Source organism: Sus scrofa, chromosome 18 (assembly GCF_054392235.1).
Source record: "Sus scrofa isolate SSC_HxYL_T2T_F1_AM1 chromosome 18, Sscrofa_HxYL_maternal_Yorkshire_Landrace_v2.0, whole genome shotgun sequence".
In the NCBI taxonomy this organism is placed as follows: domain Eukaryota; kingdom Metazoa; phylum Chordata; class Mammalia; order Artiodactyla; family Suidae; genus Sus; species Sus scrofa.
In genome coordinates this window covers 48,907,431-48,932,343 of record NC_139400.1, presented here as the reverse complement: position 1 = coordinate 48,932,343, position 24,913 = coordinate 48,907,431, and the positions used below count along the sequence as shown (strand labels likewise).

At 39.2% G+C, this 24,913-nt stretch overlaps 1 protein-coding gene across 30 annotated transcripts in view; it reads left to right on the top strand.

Moving 5' to 3' along the window:
* Positions 1-24,913, top strand: part of BBS9 (Bardet-Biedl syndrome 9) — a 444,711-nt gene that overhangs the window by 372,576 nt on the left and 47,222 nt on the right. For 21 of the 30 annotated variants that reach the window (XR_014834269.1, XR_014834283.1, XR_014834268.1 and 18 more), the window contains one exon: positions 15,826-16,048. Coding sequence is in view for 13 of the 30 variants with exons in the window: in XM_085005856.1 (XP_084861982.1) it covers positions 15,826-16,048 (223 nt within the window). In the remaining 17 variants the exon portion in view is untranslated. Of the gene's footprint in view, positions 1-9,045; positions 9,229-15,825; positions 16,049-24,913 lie in introns of all 30 variants that reach the window. The other 9 variants (XR_014834275.1, XR_014834274.1, XR_014834284.1 and 6 more) reach the window with 1 other exon arrangement.

The window sequence follows — 24,913 nt, the reverse complement described above, 5'->3', positions numbered from 1 at the left end:
TTTAAGATGTACGCATGCAGTATGTGGTTTTGACATGCTAGTTCACAATCTCCCATATTATGCCTTTAGACCTCACAAATAAATGTTATGTGATGGGTATCCCGCTGAGATGTGAAAATGAAATATGCAAACCTGAAATAACTTGGAAGGAGGGTGAGGCAGGGAAGAAAGGAGTCTCTGACCAGAATGTTGAAAATATATCCCATATTGAAGTTATTATGATACCACAAAAATCTGAATGTAATTTAGACAGTTTGGTTGAGGGTGGATGGCAGAGCACAAGTAGGAGGGGAGAACTTTAGACATGTGGGCAGCATTTTCAGAAGAGACTCTCAGTTCAAGGTCAGATGTCCCTGCAGTATTGAGAGGTAAGAGAAAGTGTTCAGAAGATGTTTTGTTTATGGTTCAAACAGTAATGCAGAATGGTTTGTCATACTGGTATTGAAATGGCATGTGTCTCAAGGCAGGCTAACTACCATAGTTGACTCTGGAGCATTTTCTTAATAGCCTCATATTCACAAAGCAAAAATATTAAGAATTTATTATTGTTAATGAAAAGCAGTATTTTTAACACTATGTTATCAGTATTAAAAAATACCATCCCATTTGGAACAGAGTTCATCGTTGTTTTATTTGACCTATCTCTTTAGTAATACTTTTCCATTTTTTGCCACTTCTCAATACTTTTGGGGGGCAAATAAATTCTGGTGTTGCAGACTATTATACCTGATTTTTTTTAAGGTGCTGAAAGTTATATATGCCAAATGTGTTTTTGTAGGGGTATTCCCTTTTGCTTTAAGAAAAACATGAAGTATCCTCCAGAAAGAGCTTTTAAACTCAGTTCCATCTGTGGATTTGTTAATAAGGTACTATTCTCTTTTCTTGTGACAATGGAGAAGTTTTGCCTAAAATAATTTTTTATTAGAATACCTGAGAGGGAAATTCTAAAATGAGTTGTCTTCTTAATTTTCAGGTTAGTGGCTGAGGATATTTCAGAGTATTTGAATCCTCAGTGCAGAATTTAAATGTGCCTCTACTTAATCCTCTATCTACTTGAAGCTCTACTAAAAATACCATCTCTGCTTATGTCAGTGTAACTGGTTTGAGTCTAAGAGTGTTTAATTGTGATATTACACACATCTCCCTCCCCTGATGATGTATAGAAGCCAAAATCTACAAAACTATACATATCTCAGGATTGGCCTAAGAGAAGAAAAAAAATCTCTTATTGAGTAGCTGCTATGTTTCAGGCAATAGTCTAGGCATTTAGCATACCTCAGTCAACCAAACAGACTAGTACCACCCATCCTTCTGGATTTACTTCAACATTGCAAGCAAACATATTCTAGTCATATTCAGCTGTAAACATATTGTCTGTCTAATATGGTAGCAACTTGCCATATGTGGCTATTTAAATTGAAATGTAAGTAAATTAAAATGAGATAAAATTAAAATGTTAGTTTCTCAGTCACATTTGCTATATTTCAACTGCTTAATAGCTGCATTTGGTGAGCAGCTACCACCTTGGACAGTTGTGGATACAGAACCTTTCCATCATTGCAGAAGTTTCTATTACATAGAACTTTCAGTCATTAAGAAGAAAGGGGTTTTGTCAATTGAGTTAGTAACTTCAGCACATTTAAACAAATTGATGAAAACAGGGCGGGTTACTGACATTAAGTTGTGTCATGGTGTTTGCATTAGCAGCCCTTATGTCTGGCATTCTGGATCAGCCTTGTTGTGTGCACAATAACTGGATATTCTCCCAGGAACAAGAAACTTCTCTAGGGGATGTGTGCATTAACACAAAAGAGAAGCAGGAGTCTGTGTAGGGGCTACTCTTCCTGCTTCACATGGCCTTGGTAGGGGTTATAATCATTATGAACTCTTTCCTGTCAAGCCTGCACATGGCCTCCGGATCCTTTTGAAAACGGGTAGTTGCTATCACTTGGAATTGCTATGTGGATAAATCCTCTTTGCCCTTTCCAATCTCTATACAGATCTGCTTCTCATTTTCCTAGTAAATGGCTTGGATGACTAAGATTCTTTAAGATGAAGTCCAGCAGATGGCAAGAAAGCGAGGAGGAGCAGTATTGACATTTCCCAATGGCTGCCTCCAGCTTATTCCGCTCTAAACATTCATGTGTTGCACTTGATTCCAGCAGAATCTCTAAAGAAAAGAGCAACAGTGCACTGTCTGGGGACCTTATTACTCATATAGTCCTGCAGTTGGAAGGAGTATTGGGTCATCGCACAGCATCTTGCCTGAGTTTCTTTTCTTTCAAAGTGCATTGAACATCTTTAGTAGTGTTATCTAATTTTGAAAAAGAAAGGCATTATTGTGTTCTTTACGGTTTAATAGTTACTTTCCCTAGTATTGAACTTTTAAGTCCCCTGGGAAAGTGAAGATGGAAATTCACATCAGTAGGGGAGGAGATTTGGACCTTCAGCCTTAACTTTTTGATTGATTATTCCTTTTACAAACTGACATGGAAAGAGAAACTTATTTTTAACGTTTTCAACATGGTTCATGTGAGAAAACAGATGTTTATAATAGGAAATCCTATTGTGTGGAGGGACTTATCAAGGCTCACTTACAAGGCTTAACGTCTCCTACGTCACAGGTCAGATTTGATGTAAGCGCCATTGTGCCTCCTGTCTAGATTGAGTGGTGATTGAGATGGCTAATCATTACTGTTATTAATGACCTCTTCTTAAAAGACAAACAAAAGGAGGAAGTCTGGTGTCAGTATCAAGCCTGCCTTTACGACTGCTAAAGTATCATCACAATTATAACTGTCTATGGGAACATAGTACAGAAAGTAAATATTTTGGTAGTTCCCATGATCTTAGCCAGCAAGATAAACATGTAAGAATTAGTTTTATGTTCATAATGGCCACATACTCTGTTGTTGCTAGTTAGATGCAACTGGTGTTATGTAATATAATACGCTACCTCACTGGAGTTGAATATAATGTATCTCAGACCCCTTTTTTTTTTTTGCTATTTCTTGGGCCGCTCCTGCGGCATATGGAGGTTCCCAGGCTAGGGGTCGAATCAGAGCTGTAGCCACCGGCCTAGGTCAGAGCCACAGCAATGCGGGGTCCGAGCCGCGTCTGCAACCTACACCACAGCACACGGCAACGCTGGATGGTTAACCCACTGAGCAAGGGCAGGGACCGAACCCGCAACCTCATGGTTCCTAGTCGGATTCGTTAACCACTGCGTCACGACGGGAACTCCTCAGACCTTTTCTGATGACCTGCTTGCTGTTTTAAAAACTGAAATAGTTGAAAGACATCAAAATAGGAGCCAAGTAGAATACAGTGTCCAAGTGGTGATGTGTAATTTTTAAAACTTTCCTTACATATATCAAATATGAAACAGTGCTTTAAATGGACACATTTAATATGAGTCATGGTTTTAAAAATAAAGAGATAAAATAAATCAACAAAGAACTGATTAACTGAAGCTCCACTCTCATTGTTTGCCACCTGAAATCCTTTGGGAAATAACCTGTGATTTAAATGTAAATAAATAAGTAAAAAATCATACTACCACAGTGAGGAAAATAACGATCAGCATCATCCTCATAATATTTCCAACTTGATTCCTGGCTAGAAGTGTATTTACATTAGTTCCGTTTCTTTAAAATATCTTTACCTAGTTGGCGTCTACTAATTACAAAGAGATGATATTGCCATTTCAGGGACATTGCATTCTTTTAGAAACGTACACATGGAAGTTGGTGACTCTTTCCTCTAAAACCAGTGCTACCGCTGTGTTGCAAGCACACGCAGAGCGGCAGCTCCAGGTTTTGTCACTCACCCTGACCTGCTGTTGTTCATTTGGAAATGTTTCTGAGAAAACCCCTTGGCTAGCTGTTATCCTACCTGGCTTTGTGGTGGTATTTGAAGTAGCCTTTCTATGCGTGTTTCTGCATTGGGTGTCCTGCACATCTCTGCGGGACTCAGTCCACTGCTCTCCAGCCACACATCTGCTTACATATTTTCCATGGCTCCCTTTGCCCAGGTTCAGTGTGGATTCCAGTGCCAGGCATTCAGGACTCTCAGTCACTTGGCTCCACTACGTCTTCTTTCTAAAACTCTTTTTCTGCAACTTGCTAGCTTCCCCCACTTCGTTCTGGGAAAGCTGACTTTCCATGGGTACACAACTTCTTTCCATCAAGGCAGGGGTAATAGAGCTTTTTTTTTTTCACCTAAAATAGTATCCTCTCTTTACCCCTCTAACTACCTTCTTAAAGAGGCAGATCAATTTTCATTTCGTCCCTATTTATTCTGGCTTTCATCTTCTTGAGAGTTTCCCTTGGGGGTATGACATAATTTAGCTCTCATTATGTACTCTAAAATTGTCTATATGCTTGTCTTGTGTTCTAATGAATTTAAGGACAGATTCTTTTATATCCCAACAGAATTAAACCTTAAATTAAGCATATAGTTGGATATAAGTATCTTGGGACTGCTTGATACCTCATTTATTTTCATAATGTTTCACATGATTATAGATTCTCCTCCAACAACTGTGTAGCTTTTACAAAACTTTTTTTAAAGGAAGTATTCTATTTCCATTTTGCACCCCCTTTTTTGGCAAGCAACCCCAAATCTGGAGGGGAGTTCTATAAGAGAAAATTTGTTCTTTCCTGTACAGAGGGTCAAAGATATAGGTAGATTGATAGCCAGACCACTACACACAGATATGAATATATTCATTCACATATCCTTTCATTCAGATCAGTTAACATAAAAATTTTGAATCTTGTCATTGATGAATATATGCAAGTGCAAATAATTTCACCTATATTGATTTAGTCAAATTTGGTCATAAATAGTGCTAACATACATGTAGTCGAATAGGTACACGCAGCTATTTCTGATCTAATCTTTCCAGAAAGTCCTCTGGGAAAATATAGGTCATAAAACTAATCCAACACTTGGGCACCTATAATCTAAGTTAATGCACTGAAAATAGTAAACTAAATCTATTTGGTACCATAATGCTTATAGTTATAATTAGGAAATATTGAATGCTTGCTAATAGTTGGAAAATAAAAACAGTGGTAATCAATAATAGAATATTATGTAGAATATATATAGAATATTATGTAGAATCATAATAGAATATTACGTAGAATTGAGGTTCACATCCCTTTTAGAACAAATCCTTAACTAGCTGAGTGTCCTTGGCCAACTTATGGAACTCTCTAAGGATTGGTTTCCTTATCTGTACCTTGGTGAACAAGATCAGACTTCAAGGACTGGTTTCGCTTGGAAGAGAAATGAGAATGACCACCCGGATTGATTTCACCTTACTTTTACTTTATATCCCTACTGGCCCAGTAAACAAATGGTACAGAGGAAGAACGTGAGAGTCAGAAAGTGAGTGAGCTTGGCTCTCCATTGCCTTTCTCATGAAGGCATGCCCAGAGTTTGATGGAAAACATAGTTTGTGCGGAGTGAGGTATCTGCCAGTTCAGAGGTGCTTGGAACCAGAGGCTCACTGCCTTTCACACAGGTTGGGAGAAGGGCCATGCCAGCATCTGAGGAGCTGTTACACATGGAATTTCTTTCTACATTTCAGGTATTATTTTTTTCATTAATAAAAGCATAATCTGGCTTTCATTAGGTTTGGCTATTGCCTACTATGCATGATTTACTTAAACGCAATAAACATTGAAAAAAATGTGCGTAATAAGGTTCCTCTTCTTCAATTGTACCTATCCAAATCCTACTTCTTATGCAAAGTAAGAAAATTACATTACTGGTTTTGTTTCAGTGAACTAGACCATATACTGAGCCTCCCTTGGGTGTCTTCACCATCATTTTCAGATTTAGGGTTTTGTTGTCTGTCAGCTGGAAGACCAGAATACCACTGTCACCAGCGCCACCACTATTACCACTACTGCTACTACTAACACTACAACAGAAGGGCTAAACTGTACTTTAAAAAATATGACACGTGTGACCTCATTTGGAAACTACCTGTCAAAGGTGTGCAGATGTTATAGGACTTTTATAAACCTCTTAAGTTTCATATGAGGACTAATTGACGTGATGTACATAAAGTGCCAGATGTGGTGCTGGGCATATAGAGTCTCCAAGAATTAGCAGCTCTTATTACTACTGTATTTCAGCACTAGGATGTCATCCATTGCAAGTGACAGCGTTATTTTATAGATCACTTAGAAAAAAACCACTGCCAATTAAACTATGACATAGTGGTTTTTTTAAATCACTTAAAAGTTTTAAATAATTATTTAAAGAGCTCTTTTAGACTTCCTTAGACATAAATTTTATCACATCTTACTCTTGAGCCTGAATAAGAGGAAAGATTTAAGCAATATAAATTGGTTGAGCTATTCCTAAAACTTCTTCATCTTCACGGTTTGATTCTCTTTAGTCCCCTTTCATCTACAGGTTATTCCTCTCCATGTTTTTGTACACAGCATTGTCCCATGTGCCACAAAGCATTTTAACGCAGCCTTAAGAGTGTGCCATTGTTGCCTTTATGATTTTTTTTTTCCTGAGCCCCTGGTGTCCATTCTAAAAATTTTCCTTTTTGACTAAGCTCAAAGCGTCATTTTTCCCTTTGTCCAATCATATGTTGCTGCAAGTTAAGCAGCTTCTGTTCAGAACTAACGAGAAGTTTTAGGCAAATGGATGTCTACTTCTTTAACAGTAGTCCTGTGTGGCACACTAATTAATCAAACCACATCTATTCCAGGGATTTGGCAATTTCTCCTACTTCACTTGTGTTATTTGACATAGGCTAATAGTCTGTGTGCATGTATTTAGGTAATAAAACATAATACATTCCTCCTCTCTGTATCTTCTTGTTTTATGTCCTAGAAAGCATTTAGCTTTTGCTTTGCAAGAGCATATGGAATTACTGTCATTCTTCCATTATGAATATTCACTTCATTAATTTCAATTTTATACTTCCAACTATTCTCTTCCATGCCTTTCTGTGCACAGAACTTTTTTAATGATGAATCATAGTGTAATTTTATTTTTTTAATTAAAAATTTTTTTTGTTATTTCCCCAATACAATTTTTTTCTATTATACAGCATGGTGACCCAGTTACACATACATGTATACATTCTTTTTTCTCACATTATTATGCTCCAGCATAAGTGACCAGACATAGTTCTCAGTGCTACACAGCAGGTTCTCATTGCTAATCCATTCCAAAGGCAATAGTTTGCATCTATTAACCCCAAGCTCCCAGTCCATCCCACTCCTTCCCCCTCCCCCTTGGCGACCACAAGTCTATTCTCCAAGTCCATGATTTCCTTTTCTGTGGAAAGATTCATTTATGTCAAATATTAGATTCCAGATATAAGTGATATCATATGGTATTTGTCTTTCTCTTTCTGACTTACTTCACTCAGTATGAGAGTCTCTGGTTCCATCCATGTTGCTGCAAATGGCATCATTTGTTCTTTTATATGGCTGAGTAGTAATCCATTGTGTATATATACCATGTCTTCCTAATCCAACCATCGTTGATGGATATTTGGGTTGTTTCCATGTCTTGGGTATTGTGAATGGTGCTGCAATGAACATGCAGTGCATGTGTCTTTTCAAAGGAGAATTTAAAGCTATTTTGAATGATAATCCATTTGACAGGAGACTATGGCCATGGCACATCTGTCGGTTGAAGTGACATGATATGGACAGCTAAGACAGATGTGTGCACACACAGGCACTGACAGCAATAGCATGACTGGAGCCTGGAAGCTGGCAGTTGTCAGATGACACTGAGTTTGACACAGTCAATTTCAGAGATGTTAAAATGTGTGTGTGTGTGTGTGTGTGTGTGTGTGGCAGGGTGGGGGGAGTCCTAGAATTGATGGAACACAATTTTAAACACACTGTAAAAGATTTTAATTATAGTCATTTTTTTAGTTACAGGGAATTAGTGAGTGGTTTGAACTGGGGGCAGGACATTACAAAAAAAGGCAGTGCCTTGGCATACCGTCTTGGAGCAGGCGTCTTTGACCAGAGGCAGATTTCATATAAGTAGGAAAAATCTTAACCATTGTTATTTTTTTGCAGAGAAAGCCACAAATAAAACTGTGAGAAGTAATGAAGGTTGAATAATGGAGGTAGTTATAACTCTGAATCTGGCAGATTGCATAACATGATTATGAAATCCGGGTTCACTTTCCCTGATATGCCATTGATGAGGACAGCAGGAACGCAGGTCTCTCTCCTGCCACAGGGAACAAGACTGTGTGGATGACATCACTGATATTGTCAGCAGGAATATGCTTCACTGTCTGCATTTAGAGTAGGGAAACTTTTCCAGTTTCCTATGAAGTAAAACCTAATTTTTGTAGTTTTATGTCAGTAGTCAGTTGTAGGTATTAGTTGTTTTCTCACCCACTGGCTCTACAGTCACAGTCATAAACATCCTATATAATTTTTTGCCATCTCAGAACCAAATCCAATAAACTTCACTAATTAGAAGATATCCTTGTTTTATAGAGAAATCGAGAGAAATTAAATAAACACACAGCACATATATGTGCACATACACACTCATACACACACACAAGAGATGGGCCTTCCCCTCAAATTCAAAGAAATCTAATTAAACTAACTTTTTTTTTTTTTGTCTTTTTACCATTTTTTGGCCGCTTCCACGGCATATGGAGGTTCCCAGGCTAGGGGTCCAATCGGAGCTGTAGCCACGGGCCTACGCCACAGCCACAGCAACGTGGGATCCAAGCTGCGTCTGCGACCTACACCGAAGCTCATGGCAATGCCAGATTCTTAACCCACTGAGCAAAGCCAGGGATCGAACCCACAACCTCATGGTTCCTAGTCGGATTCGTTAACCACTGAGCCACGACGGGTACTCCTAAGGAAACTAATTTTTATTGAGATGTATTATGCGTTATGCAGGCCACGGACTCTGCATACATAACCCTTTTTTATCCTCACTATGTCCCTTTGAAGTTCGGGGTTGTAACAGATGCTGTTTCTGCTCCACCCGTATCTCCTTACCTCCCACCTGCAGTTTTTCTGCCTGAGGACCCTCCCTGTTTGGCAGAAGCTGTGCAGCCACTGCATTGGGTCGATGACTGACAGGGGTTGGTAAATTCATACCCCAACTGCCTCATCCTTCCAATTGGGAAAGTCTGATGTACATTACACTCCACCTCCTAGAGCAGTCAGCAGGATGGCACCAGTTGCTGCAGTGGTAAGTGCTCACAGCCTAGCAGTTTATTGTCTTCTCCCCAATTCCCCTTTCACCCACTTCCCACTGGCATCTCTTGGTCAGCTGTCAGATAAACTACTTGCACCCACATCCTTGTCTCATGACTATTGTTCCAATTTACAAAGAAGGAAATATGCCCAAGGTCTTGTAGCTAGAAAATAGCAAGAGGCCAGTTTTGAACCCAAACTGAGGAGCCTCACAGAAATAAGCAACCTGACTCAATGATGATGAGTGATCATACAAGTTTTAGTCTTCTCCAGTACGACTACTTTAACAGGGATAAGTGTAATTTATATTTTGTATTATGTGTACCTATGCTGGATTCTATACTAGAAAATGCTAACAAATTCACTCTACTTGTTTGTTTCACATAGCACTAAAATGAACTCAAACTGTGTAACTGATTTTTGCACAAAGCTGATGGGAAGGTACTTCATTGTGTAGACAAGTGCAGAGACCTTTCTACCTCGAATAATTTAAAATATTTAACAGATTATTATTGGGTTTTTTTTTGTTCTTTTGTTTGTTTGTTTGTTTTTTGTTTTTTTTTTCCTCTGCCCACGGCATGCAGAAGAAGTTCCCGGACCAGGGGTCAATCAAACCTGAGCAACACTGAATCCTTAATGCTAGGCCACCAGGAAACTCCTGACAGATTATTCTTTTTTTAAAAAAATTTAATATATCCATTCTTTTTTCCCATATAGGTTATTACAAACTATTGGGTAGATTTTCCGGTGCTGTACAGTAGGGTCTCGCTAATGATTTATTTTATACTGTAGTGTGTATATGTTATTCCCACCCTCCCAGTTCTTCCCTCCCCGCCCAATGGTTTCACCTATGGTAACCGTAAGCTTGATTTTGAAATCTGTGAGTTTGTTTCTGTTTTATAAATAAATTCTTTTGTATTATTTTTATTAGATTCCACATATAAGTGATATTCATATGATATTTGTTTTTCTTTGACTTACTTCACTCAGAGTGGTAATCTCTAGCTCCATTCATGTTGCTACAAATGGCATTATTTCATTCTTTTTTTAGAGCTGAATAATATTCCATTGTATAGATGTACCATGTCTTCCTTTTCCATTCCTCTGTTGATGGACATTTAGGGTGCTTCCATGTCTTGGCTATTGTGAATATAGCTCTGCAATGAACATTAGGGTGCATGTATCTTTTCAAATTACTGCTTTTTTTTTTTTTTTCAGATATTTGCCCAGGAGTGGGATTGCTGGTTCATAACAATAGTTCAATATTTAGTTTTTTAAGGAGCCTCCATACTATCCCCCATAGTGATTGCACAAATTTACATTCCATCAACAGTGTAGGATGGTTCCCTTTTCTACACACCCTCTCCACAATTTATTGTTTGTAGACTTTTTGACTGTTATTCTGACTGTTATAAGGTGATACCTCATTGTAGTTTTGCCTAATAATTAGTGATGATGAGGATTTTTTCATGTGCCTACTGACCATCCTTATGTCTTCTTTGGAGAGATGTCTATTTAGATTTTCTGCCTATTTTTCAGTTGGGTTGTTTGGTTTTTTTTGTTGTTGAGTTTATGAGGTGTTTGTATATTTTGGAGATTAGGCCCTTGTCTGTTTTGTTGTTTGTAAAGATTTTCTCCCATCCTGTGGGTTGCCTATTCACTTTTTTTTTTCAGTCTTTTGGTTTTGGGCCGTACCCGCAGCATGTGGAGGTTCCCAGGCTAGGGGTCTAATAGGAGCTGTAGTCACCAGCCTACGCCACAGCCACAGCAACGCCAGATCCTTCACCCACTGAGCAAGGCCAGGGATCGAGCCCACAACCTCATGGTTCCTAGTCGAATTTGTTTCTGCTGTGCCACGATGGGAATTCCCCAATATTATATTTTTATAAGATGTTCCTGAATAATACATGGAAGCTTTTGCCCAAGGCAAACTTTAGTGCTTAGTCAAGATGATTGGCGAGGTGGAGCATCATTAATGTTTTGTTTTGCTTTAAAATTGAATATGGCTATTCAGGATTAAGTTTCATGATAGTTCATGTAATCTACTTTGGGTTCCATCCTCTGTCTAAAGCATTGGGGTCAGAATGGGAATACAGGCCAAATGCAAATTTCTTAGCAAAACATAACTGAAAAAAAAAAAAAAAAAGGATCAGGTAGGTTGGTTTGGAGCAACCTTTTGCTTTCTGCTTATACTGCTGCTAAACTCCATGAAGATTGCTTAACTTCCATTTGTCAAAAAGGCTTTAGATTTTCATCCGAAGCAATGTGCTTTTTCATTAAGCTGTGTTGATAAGCCTGGTACCCCATTCTACTTTTGGTTAAAATATGAATTAGATTTTACATATTTTGAATCTTGACAAGAAAAAAAAGAACTTCATAAGTCCAAAAAAATCCCTTAATTTAAAATAAAGAAAGGGTGATATTAGGGAATGCTTCATTTTGTTAGTGATGGGTTAAAAAAGTTGAAGCTGATTTTTTTCATTTTGCTTTATTTTATAAAAAAAAATTGAACATAATTTTAAACTCATTAAGATGCCATGTAGGCCTCATAGCTTGATATCTTTTTTTTTCTTTTTTCTTTTTAGGGCTGCACTTGCAGTGTATGAAAGTTCCTGTCTAGGGATCAAATTGGAGCTGCAGCTGCCAGCCTATGCCACAGCCACAGCAATGCAGGATCCGAGCCACATCTATGACCTATATCACAGCTTACGGCGACCCTGGATCCTTAACCCACTGAACAAGGACAGGAATTGAACCTGTATCCTCATGGATACTAGCTGGGTTTTTAACCTGCTAAGCTGCAATAGAACTGTCTGATTTCATTTTTTAAATTTTATTTTATTTTGTTTTAGGTTCAAAGAGATATTTTATTTTTCAAAGGTAAATAACTCAATATTTCAAGTCCTACTTTGCAAAGGAAGATTCACTGAATAAATATCTATTCTTTGGAAATAATCTGAACCTATATAAATCCTGAAAAATTCTTATTTCCTCCAAAATATATAATTTACAACTAAATAATGTTTTATTTGTACCTAGGTTTACAGTGGCCTTTCACGTGATTATTTTTAGCTTATCTTAGTTAATTATAATGTGATACAATACAATACAAAGGAATAGTAACAATAAGGCTCTGTGGATAAGTCATACATACCACAAATATCAGACTTTTTATTGTGAACCCTTCACAGCTATTCAAGAAGAAATTTATTTCTCTTTGATGTAATTTTTTTTTCAGATAAATGAATGTGATCTAGAGGGTTTTTACCTCCAAATGTATCACGTAAGACAGGCCATTTCTGAGAGTCTTCCCAACTGAAACCTGTGCCATGGCTACACAATCTCCATTTGTTTCTTTACACAGGTCTCTCTCTCTCTCTTTACCTCTCCTCTCTCCTTTAGAGTTAACTGTGTGCACCTTTGGTAATAAATGCTACCATGGCATTTTGTGGTTTTTCCTTATACTACTACCTTTAAGGATGTAGTAGTATTTCTATTATAAACATAAGTTTGCAGAAGCTTATAATTAGTTTGAATAAAAGTTTAAAGATGTTACTTTGCACATTGGATTTCAATGGTGTATTTACAGATTCTGATTTTTAAAAAGTAGGGCTGAATATATGCTTACTCTGTAGTATCTTCTGCTTAACATTTGAGTGCCTTATCATTCATGTAAGGTTGGCATGGCAAACAGTGTTGTTGCTGTTTTACGGAGACTTCGGGTGTACCCTACAGAGATTAAGTGAGTTAACTAAGGTCATACAGTGAAGAGGCAGTTGAGATGAATGAGGTTATATAAAACCCCAGAAACCCTGGGGCAATTATCTTCAACTTGGTTATTTTAATTTGTAGATGACATGAAAATAATCTTTTAGTTTATTTTTTCCCCTTGGTTACTTCGGTTGATAGCCCAGGAAATTAACATTACAGACTTGGTCAAACTTTCTGCTTTTCACAGTTTCTGAAAAGCCACTTGCTTATACTGTTATTTAGGTACAGTGATCAGTGGAGATAGTAGGGCAGGTGGAACAGAGAAATCAGAAACTCAGCTAGAGCTGTCTGGTCTCTGGACAGCAAAAAACAAAGCTCAGTTGACTTCATTCAGGAGGAGGTACAGCGCCAAGGCTTTGAACTTGAAAAGCTTCCTCCTAGAACTGGAGCCTCACACTGGTACATCAAGGCATTGGGGAATAGCATGGCGAACAGAAGCCTCCCCACACAAGCAGGTGAAACATGAAAGCAGAGGACTGAGAAGCCACTGGGGAATGCAGGCAGCAGACAGCAGGGCCATAGCCTAGGTCTAGTTCCTTGGAGCAATCAGTGGGAAGTTCTCTGGTAGATATATACAGAGTCTGCCCTTTGGTCTAAGGAACCAACTACTCAAGCCTAAAAGGAAGATGTGTGATGAGTGTGGAAAAGGCTTGGGGCTTAAACATCTGTTTGCTCATTGTGGATCAAGAGTGTGGTGCAACTGCCAAGAGAGCAGAGGTGACCAGAGGCCAGGATGGCAGGGAGAATTCCCAATAAATGAGAGGGATGGCTTTTTCCACCCTGCACTCCTATCCCCGGCCTGGTGTCTTAGGGTCAGTTTGGGGTTCTCTAGTTTGCTGTATAAATGTTTAAATGTTTAAAATTGGAGCTCATTCAAAGACAAGTGGTCAGGATGGAGAGAAAACTTGAAACCATGTTTATATAAGGAAGAGCTGGAGGAACTGGGGATGTTTATCCTGGAGAAGAGGATACAAAGTTGCTGTCTTCACAGATAGAAAGGGCTGCCATGTAGAAGAGAGGTTAGATTTATTCTGCATGGCTCTAGAAGGTAGAATAAGGGCCGATGGGGCCGATTTTGGCTGCGTTTAGGAATAGCTTTCTGCTGGTTACACATGTCCCTGAAAAGAGTGAGTTGCCTCAAAAAGTAGTAACTTTGAATCTTGAAGACAGCCAGACCTAGGCATATGGTTGCTGTTTTTGCTGTTGTATTCTGGGGGATGTCCCAGGAGACTGGACCAAATATCACCATAGTCCTCCCAATGCTAAGATCCTAGTTCACCATCTCACTAGCTCTCAGTCCAGCGAACCATTTCTTGACCAAACATAGTACTAGGAGTATGGAGATCTCCAGGCACCATGGTGGGGAAACCAGACATGCCTCAGCACAGGTGGGGAGTCCAGTGATGGAACTCGGTGCATGAGGTCTCAGAATTCTGGAGAGGGCCCATGAATGTGACCCTTGGATGGCAGTGCCTGAGCTGAGTCATAAGTAGGAGTTAGCCAGGTAAAGAGTAGAGATAGGGCAGTGTAGCAGGGAGGCTGTGCATGTGTAGAGACCAGGGGGAGAGTGCGGGTGCAGGTGGACAAGAGGAGAATAAAATGGAGCAGGAGCTGGAGCAGAAAGTGCTTTATATGCTAAACTGAGCATTTGGCTTTAGGAGTTGAAGTTTAGGAATAATGTAATCTGATTTGGATATTTGAAAGGTGGCTCAGCTGATAAGGTTGAGGATGGAGTAGGACCAACAGTCAAGTTGTCCAGGGGCTCTCCCTGAGTCTCAGGTTTCTCACCCCTTGTATGGGGAGCTTGGACTATTCTGCAGTATTCTCTGAAGGTGGTTGTTTCAGTGTCAACCTTGATAATTTCACTTTGATTGTCTAGCCCATGATGTTCTAGGTCTTAGCAGCCTCTGGGTACAATGACATTGGCAATAATACCCAGATTTCACTCACACTTTTCAATTTTGCTGCTTAGGATCTCCAGACTCCATGAAAGCCATACCCAGTTATCTCTGGGACCGCCGGTGATGTCCAATGCGAGAATATAAGCCAACCCCTAACCCCCTCATTCCTTTATTACCTGAACCTACCTGAGGCTAATGCTTCCTTCTGCCTGTCCTGCCAGTGCTGGTGCCCCTACCCCCCATCCACATTCTTGGAATTGCAGCCTTCACAGTGCTGAGATGACTGCTCTCCTTGCGGTCTGCACTGCGGCACAGCTACACTCGTCCCAGCAAAAGGAGCTACATGGCTCACTTCCTCACTTTGTGTCACTTCCCTGGGCAGGGAAGTGGGACTGGATAGGTTTGTGTCTCTGAAAATCCCTCTTGACAAAGCTCTTCTGGTTTCTGCCTGCAGCCCCAAGGCTATGGGACCAATAGCTGAAAGAGACATCAGGGTTTCCCCCAGTTTCTGCCTGTTCTGGCCAGTTCTCCTGAGCAGCACAATGAACTATAATCCTCTGTGGATCATCAAACATGCTTATACTTGCGATGATAATGTTTCTCATGCCCGGCATAGGGCTGAAAGCTCCTCTCAGACCATGTCACTTATCGCCCCAATTCTTGAAGGTGCAGATTATTGGTATCCTCACTTGGCTGAGGACAAGGCTGAGAGGAATTAAGTAACATGCTCAAGGTCCAACAGCTGACAGAGCTAGAATGTAAAGCCAGACTGGTCTGGAATATTCTGGACACTAAGCTTTTAGAAAGTCCCCAACACTGGGACATAAACACTCATAATCTAATTACCTGGTTAATAGTAAAGTGCATACTTTGCTCATTTTTCATCTTTGCATAAATTCATGATTGGCTTTTGTATCCAGGGCTGGGAAGAAACGGTGGATGCTGCTATTTCCCACCTCTTGAAGACCTGCCTGTCGAAGAGTTCAAAGGAGCAGGCTCTGAACCTCAGCAGCCAGTTGAGTATCCCCAAAGACACAAGCCGATTGAAGAAGCATATCACTTTGCTCTGCGATCGATTAGCCAAAGGTGGACGTCTCTGCTTAAGTACGGATGCAGTGGCTCCGCAGACCATGGTTATGCCAGGTAAGAGCCTCATCCATGCTCCTGAAACATGACTGTACTTTGGCCAAGTTAAAGGAATGTGCCTATGGTCGTATTTGGGGTTTACATTTCATATTAAAGTGATGATAGCCAAGAAAATTGCTTTCACGTTTCTCCTCGGATATCCCAGGGTAACCACTTGAATAAATATTCCTAGGGTATTTGCTTGCTAGACATTTCTAGAATGCTATGTCTTTTTTTCTTCCCTCTGCTTTTAAATATATGATCCATTTTGTTTTGCTTCTAACCAATAAAAATGGATTAGAGAATAAAACTATTTTTAAGGAAAATTTTACTGGAGTGATCTCACGATACCATGTTTCAAAAATGTAAATAGCGTAATACAGTTGGCTAATATAATTCAGATGAGTCCCATCCATTCTGATGTTTGGTTGGATTGCGGTCAGGATGGGAGGATGGGAGGATGAGACAAAGAAAAAGACTGGGGATCAGGAGATGTGAGCAGGCTTCGAGGCTGAGGCCCCTATGTGCTGGGCTAAGAGGAATCCAGCTTGCCCCGTCATGGGCAGTCATTGATGGCCACGGGCATCCAGGCCAGCCTTTCCCATGGTCAGAGGGGCTGAGCTGTCAACAGTGCTGCACTCGGGTCCTTTAGAGGCAGCAGCTCCTAGGTCCTGCTCCGCTCTTCTTAGTATCTCTTTTTATGGCACCAGTAAGGAGCATAAAGTGAATGAATGTATTAAATGCAGCAGCTGTAACATTTATTTCCCCCTAAAGCGAGGTCTGTGGTATAGAGAGTGGTGTGGATTTTTTCATCTTCCTCCTTCCATGCCTTTTGTGAACCTACCTCCCCACCCTCCATGCTGTTGCTTTTCCTGTTGTTTCCTTTCCCTTTCAACCAGCATTCCTAGAAGTAAAAAGGAATGCAAGTGAACACTTCAAAAGATAAACATGGAGACAGCAGAGCATAATCTAATAAACACAGACTCTGGAGGCAGACAGACCAGTGTTTGGGTCCTGCCTCTCTGTGTCTTACTGATCATGTGACCTGAATATGTTATATAACTTGCCAGAGTCTAGTTTCTCCTTTCAAAGTGGGCACAACAACACCTTCCTTGTTGCCAGGGCCTTACATGTTTGTAAGGCACCTAGCACAATTCTTGGAACAGAGATACATTAAAAAAATTCAAGCTGTAATTATTACCATTGTATAGATGTATGTATAATTCAGCTTCTAATTTGGTGTGGAGAGAATGACTGGCTTGGGATCATGGGTTTCTACATTCTATGGTTTGAAATATTTTTTACTTTAATCGTACACAGACAGAACGTAACTTTTTATTCCAAAATCATGTTTTTTCACATGGCATTTCAGAATAGAATTGTCTTCCTACGTGGAAACAGTTCTACTAGTTTGTCTTAGTTTGGTTCTTCTTCATCTTGCCCTTGTTAACATCCTCCTAACGTGTCCTTCGGCCTGTACTCATCCATTTCTGTCCCCGTTAGGATTTACTTTCCTAAGAAATAAATATATAGGCTTAATGAATAGTAAATGAAAAATATTCACTCTGATCAGCAATCAGTATATGACTTTCCCTCCTTTCTTGCCAATTGGAAAAACAGAGGATCGAGGAAGAAGAACAAATACATAAAAGGAAACACTTAAAAAGAGATGGCCCCTGATTGGCTGATGTGTCTCTTGGTTCAGGCCTTGACAGCTCTGCCCTCTCTTTCCATGTCCCTTCCAGAGCCTCTCTGGGAACACCCACGAGGAGTCTAGTGGCATTGCAGTGAGAAAGCACCTTTATTGATTATGAGCTTTAGTCATTTGTTTAAATAACTAGATTTGGAAGTATCTTGAGGTCTGTGTCCATAGAAGTCCTTGGTATAAAGTTTCTGAATGGTTGGAAGGAAGGGGCAGAGGAAAGGAGGAAGAGAAGAAAGGCGGGGAGAAATGAAGGAAGGTGGAAAGTGTGTTTGTTCCCAAACCAGGAGTCTATAAGCCAGGCGTGTGCCTGTCATGCTAGTCTAGCTGAGTTCATCCATTGGAAAGATTGAAGCCGTGCATGTTTGTGCTTCGCTGTTGTGGTCACAATCACTCACTTTTCCTAAATGATTACCCCCTTTCCCCTTTAGTTGAGTGACTCTCCCCCTACCAATCATGATAGTATCTAACCATGATATGGCCACTATCCAATCATGACAGTGAATTTTTAAAAATTGTGAAATCATAGCTCTTTGTCATCACCATGCTCCATTATTGCCTATAATACCTTTCTTCCCTAGAGCTCAACATTTTTATACACTTATATCTGTACTCAGCTTGTTTTTGAAGTAGAAGAAACATGTAGAATTATTGTTTTTTTTTTTCCACAAATAGAAACAGAATTAGGGAAAGCTAAATATCTTGCCTGGAGTTACATGGTTACTGGAAGAGTTGGGTCTAGAATCCAAATCTTCTAGCCCACTATGCTTGCCTCTAGACCACACAGACCACAATGGTGCAAATACGTCTCTAGCCAGAGTCTCCTCCTGTGAAAGCTATCCTTGATTTGGCCGTCTTTTCACTGAAATTGGTCTAGCACTGTGGGAGGAAAAGGGCAGAAGTAGTTTCACACAGTCTCTTTTCTTCGGTTTGAGGTATGTAATAAAGATTTATCTTGTATTTACTCTGTGCTTTATTTTTATTATCTTGATAGGTGACATGATGCTATTATTACAGAGATAATGAGAAATACTGTGAGCTGTTTCTGCTTCAAGCCAGTAATTGTGCAATTTGCAATTTATAATGTTGGTGTAGCTGTAGTAGTTATTTCAGAGTATGTAAAGGTAAAGTGGGTTAGAAAGGAGTGGATTACTGATCGCCTAAGCATACGAGCATTTTTCACAGACTGATCTTTTTTTAATAGCTGGGCAGGAACTCAAAAATCATCTGGTTCACCTCCCTTACTTAAGAGCTGAGGTAACTAAGGCCCTAAGAAGATGAAGTGACTTAGTGGTTGGTATAAAAAGGCAGGAGTGCGTGTAATTTTACCATGTTCCCTATTAAATTGCAGATGAATAAACATCTCAGAATAAAAAACCCTTGGTCTTTTCTAGCCTCATAACTTTATGAGCCTGGCACCTTGGATGTGCCCTTTCTTTGCTCTAGTAAAGGCCACGATGACTACATCCCTGCTGGCATCCAGAGTTTGAAAATCTTTCCCACCGGGAATTACCTTATGTGCTTCTTTGCCTCACATTTCTTGTGCTTGCTTTTATCAGTCTTCAGATTCTCTATCAGGATTTAGCCTAACCTTTAATAGGTATTCTTTTTATTACAAAACTCTCAAATTATATTTCTCTTATCTGTACCTATGGTATTCACATCTCTCTGCTGGGGAATATTGCGCTTTCATTAAATGTCTTTTTTCTAGTCTCCTTTGTATCCATTCTACCCTTAGAGCAAGGGTCACAGAGAGGGCCACCAGAGTAGTGTTTGAAAAAACTCTGAATGCGAATGCCTTTACTGGCTTAGCTTTCTGCCTCCTACCTGCTTGTTCCTTGCTTCACCCCTGCAGATGCTTGAGGCTGAAGCTTGCCTTAGATTGATAGATTGCTTAAACTGTGGAAGGTTTGAGACTAATTGTTATCGCAAAAAGACTACCTGAAACTGGGATCAATGTTTTGTTGCTTTCATTAGGAAAACAAAAGGGTTTTTTCTGAAAAATAAGTAAAATTAAAATCAACAGTAGGTTTATCTTATCATGTATTTGGCAAAATGTATATTATTATCTACAATTATGTGCGAATTCTTAGCCACAGCAGTGAAAGAATTACATGAGGTTTTTGTTTTTGTTTTGTTTCTGGTACGATGATGGACACTCAGATTTGGCCTAACCAGCACCTTTTCAAAGAAGGTCATTTTGAGAAAAAAATATTCCAAGGAATTATTCATTTTCTTAGTGGTCTTTCGTTAATATGCAAACCATTTTCTTCAGAAGCATCCATAATGTTGTCATTCTAGCCAGTTTTCTTCTCTTCATTGTTAACTGGACCAATTGCCAGCTTTTCACCAGGAACTGTCCTTGCATGTAAAGAGTGGCTCCTTAATTACACTTTAATTGCATTACCTTTTGCATCACTTGCAAGGTTTGTATTTTCCCTCTGCAACCCATTTAAGTTGTATTTGTAACAATTTCCAACTGCTGGTGAGACATCAACCGGTATAAAAAGCTGATAGCATCTAGTGTTACATGTGGAAAGACACTTGAGTAGAGATTGATTTATAAGTGATCAATTCATTTTTGAGTGAATATCTTTATATTATGCTTTTGCTTTTTTATGACTACAATTGGGATAATTAGAACATCTGTAAGAAGGAGAAGCCCTCCTCCTCCAAAACATACATGTAAGAATTTAGAAGGTGCTAGCCTGAATTCTGATCATGTGCTAATGTGACATTTCAAAGCAATGGAGAGAGGACAAGGTGAATTCATTGAAAAATGTTGCTGGAAACTGGCCAACTATTTGGAGAGAAAAATAGCCTATACCCTAGCTCATACCATATGCCATAATACTTTTCAGATGGATAAAGAGATTTAAATGCAAAAAAAGTGAAATCACAGAAACACAGAAGAAAATAGAGGTAGATACATAGACATGGAGGCAGGCTAGGCCTTTCTGAGTAAGTGAGCAAAGGTAGAAAGCAAAAGACAGAGTTGCAGTTATACCCTTTAAAATCTGGTTTGGGAGCATGTAAACCGAGGTGTGTGTTAATGATAATTATCCTGGGGGTGCAGTTGCAGGTGGTGTCTTGAGTGTCCTCCTACTATTTCTCTTCCATGTAATGTGTATGTTTTCCTGTAAATAATGTATGTAACTTTGGTAAAAAGAGACTGTGATAGAAAATGCCAATAAGAAAATGAGTATAATTATATCAGAAATGGTAACAAAGAAACAAGGACTGGTTTCATCAATCAGGAAAATTAATGGCTTTTTGTTATTCAAGGGCCATGACTGTGTATTTATGGGGCATGTTTATATTTAGTTCCAATAAATGAACCCAGATCCTTCACAGGACTTAGTGCAACTAGTTTATGGAGTTTACCTCCTTCCTACCTCTGCATCTCTTCTCTGAAATTAGGTCAATTCATGCAAGTTGTTGATCTTTGAGTAATTTCTTAACCTTTTCACAAGGGGCTTCATAACTGCAAAATCAGGTAAACACTTTGCTTACAGTCCACTTGACTGCTCTGTGGCCTTTTTCAATGAGACCGTTTCCTTCTTAGAACATTCTCATTCCTTGGCTTCTCTTTTACTATTTACTATTCCTGTCCCCCCTCAGGACTGTCTTTGCCATCTGCTGTATGCCTCTTGTTCCTTTTTGTCTTTTGACTATTGGTCTTGCACCTTTTTGATCTCCTGGACAATCTTTTTTTTTTTTTTTTTTTCCCCACTGTACAGCAAGGGGATCAAGTTATCCTTACGTGTATACATTTTCCCCCCACCCTTTGTTCTGTTGCAACATGAGTATCTAGACATAGTTCTCAATGCTACTCAGCAGCATCTCCTTGTAAATCTATTCTAAATTGTGTCTGATAACCCCAAGCTCCTGATCCCTCCGACTCCCTCCCTCTCCCATTGGGCAGCCACAAGTCTATTTTCCAAGTCCATGATTTTCTTTTCTGTGGAGATGTGCATTTGTGCTGGATATTAGATTCCAGTTATAAGTGATATCATATGGTACTTGTCTTTGTCTTTCTGACTCATTTCACTCAGTAGGAGATTCTCTAGTTCCATCCATGTTGCTGCAAATGGCATTATGTCATCCTTTTTTATGGCTGAGTAGTATTCCATTGTGTATATATACCACTTCTTCCAAATCCAATCATCTGTCGATGGACATTTGGGTTGTTTCCATGTCCTGGCTATTGTGAATAGTGCTGCTATGAACATGCGGGTGCATGTGTCTCTTTTAAGTAGAGTTTTGTCCGGATAGATGCCCAAGAGTGGGATTGTGGGGTCATATGGACGTTCTGTGTATAGATTTCTAAGGTATCTCCAAACTGTTCTCCATAGTGGCTGTACCAGTTGACATTCCCACCAACAGTACAGGAGGGTTCCCTTTTCTCCACAGCCCCTCCAGCACTTGTTATTTGTGGACTTATTAATGATGGCCATTCTGACTGGTGTGAGGTGGTATCTCATGATAGTTTTGATTTGCATTTCTCTTATCTCCTGGACAATCTTAACCCAACTACCACATGAATTCCCTGTGTTTCTAAGTTTGTACTTTTCAGGTGTGTCTCCCAGGTTTCACATGTCTCCATCAGTATCCCACAGGCCTCTCTCTTCCACATGCCTGAGTGAAACTCATCTCTGGTGGTGCATCTGATCTCAGTAGATGATATTACTCAGTGCCCAGGCTAGGGTCCTCAGAAACAACCTTGAGTCTCTGTTTCTTTTATTCTCCATGTTCAGTCAGTCACCAAGACTTGGTGATGCACCTTCCAAATATATCTCTTTCCACTGTCCCCATTAATTCCCTTATCTCCTATTCAGAATACTAAAATGACCTACCAATACTCTCCTTATATTAAGACTCATCTTTTATTTTTAATACTACCATCAAAAACAAACTTATGAATGCTTATAGAAGAATTATAACCAAAAAGTGGAATAGTCCAAATACTTCTCAGTTGATGACTAAATAAATAGATGTAGTATATCTACTACAGCATGGCAAAGGAAACCATAAACAAAATGAAAAGACAAAAGACAACCTATGGGCTAGGAGAAAAATATTTGCAAATGATGTAAATATCATTACAAGCCTGACAAGGGCTTAATCTCCAAAATATATAAACAGCTCTTATAACTCAATAACAAAACCCAAACAACCCAACTGAAAAATGGGCAGAAGAATTAAAAAGACATTTCTCCAAAGAAGACATACAGATGGCCAATAGGCACATGAAAAATACTCAGCATCACTAATTATTAGATCAAAACTACGATGAGGTACCATCTTACACTGGTCAGAATAGCCATCATTAATAAGTCTACAAATAACAAATGCTGGCAGGAGTGTGGAGAAAAGGGAACCTTCCAACACTGTTGGAATTTAAATTGATATAGCTACTTTGGAAAACAGTATGGTGGTTCCTCAAATAACTAAAAAGGTAGTTTCCATGTGATCTAGCAATACCTCTCCTGGGCATGTACCCATACAAAACTATAATTCAAAAAGATGCATACACTCAATACAGAAGATGTGACATATACAATGAAATACTGCTCAGCCATTAAAAGGAATGAAATAATGCCATTTGCAGCAACATGGATGGACCTAGAGATTAGCATACTAAGCAAAGTAAATCAGAGAAAGACAAATACCATATGATATCACTTATATGTGGAAACTAAAATATGACACAAATTAACCTATCTACAAAGCTAAAACAGATTTACAGATATAGAGAACAGACTTGTGATTGTCAAGGGGGAGGGAAGGATTGGGAGTTTGAGACTAGCAGAGGCAAACTGTTATATATAGAATGGAATATAGAATGGGTAAACAACTAGGTCCTACTATATAGCATAGGGAACTATATTCAGTATCCTATGATAAGCCATAATGAAAAAGAATATATATATATGTATATATGTTTATCTGAGTCATTTTGCTGTACAACAGAAATTAACACAACATTGTAAATCAACTATACTTCAATACAATTTAAAAAAAATTTAACATGGATGAACCTTGAACATATTATGCTGAGTGAAAGAAGCCAGTCCAAAAGGCTGTATATTATATGGTTCCACTATATAAAATGTTCAGAATAGGCAAATTCATAGAAGAAGAAAGTATATTATGGTTGCCTAGGGCTAGGGGTCAGGTAGGCATGGGGAAGTGGGTAGGGATGGCTCATGGGTATGGGTTTTCCTTTTTGAATATTCTTGTACCTAAATTTGTACACATCCGTAATGAATTTAAACCTCTCCGTGAGTATGAGTTTCTTTGGAAAAGCAGGGATCTGGGTATGTCACGTCCCTGCTTGAAAATGTACAGCAACTCCCTGTTACCTACCACATTAAATCAAAAGTCCTAAGCCTGAAATACAATGCTCTTTACTAAACAGACTCACATTATCCTTCTGGCCTTATGTTCTGTACTTTCTTCCTTAAAATCCTTTACTGATACTGAATTTCTCAGTATTTTCCAAATATATCATGCTTTGTCAGCTTCTGTTCTTTTAAAAAGTTTCCTTGCCTTAGAGAGTCAGTCTTCAGGTGGTGGTAAAATTGCCACTAATTTCTGAAGACCCAGATGAAATGATAATCCACAACACATTCCTTGGCCTACCTGGCATGACTAGTTCTTTTCTCTGTGCTCGCCTGGTCTCTGGGCATATAGCTATAATAGTACTTATTATACCTTACCATTGTTTAATATTTTTATTTCACCTCCCACCCCGTATTAGTTTGCTGGGGCTGCCATAACTAAACACCATAGACTGGGTGGCCTAAACAACAGTAATTTATTTTCCCACAGTTCTGGAGCCTGGAAGCCTAAGATCAAGGTGCTTATAGGTTTGGTTTCTCCTGAGGTCTTTCTACTTGGCTTGCAGATAGCCACCTTCTTTCTGTCTCCTTATGTGGCCCTTTTCTCTGTGCATGTACACTCCTGGTGTATCCTCCTCCTCTTAGAAGGACACTGGTACTTTCATGACCTTATTTAACCTTAAGTATCTCTCTAAAGGCCTTATGTCCACATACAGTCAATTAGGGATTGGGGCTTCATGAATTTTGGGGCAGGCACAAGTCAGTCCATAATACCTCCAGATAGAAGGTGATTGCATGAAGGGCTCAATATGTGTTGTATTCTTACTTGTGAACTCA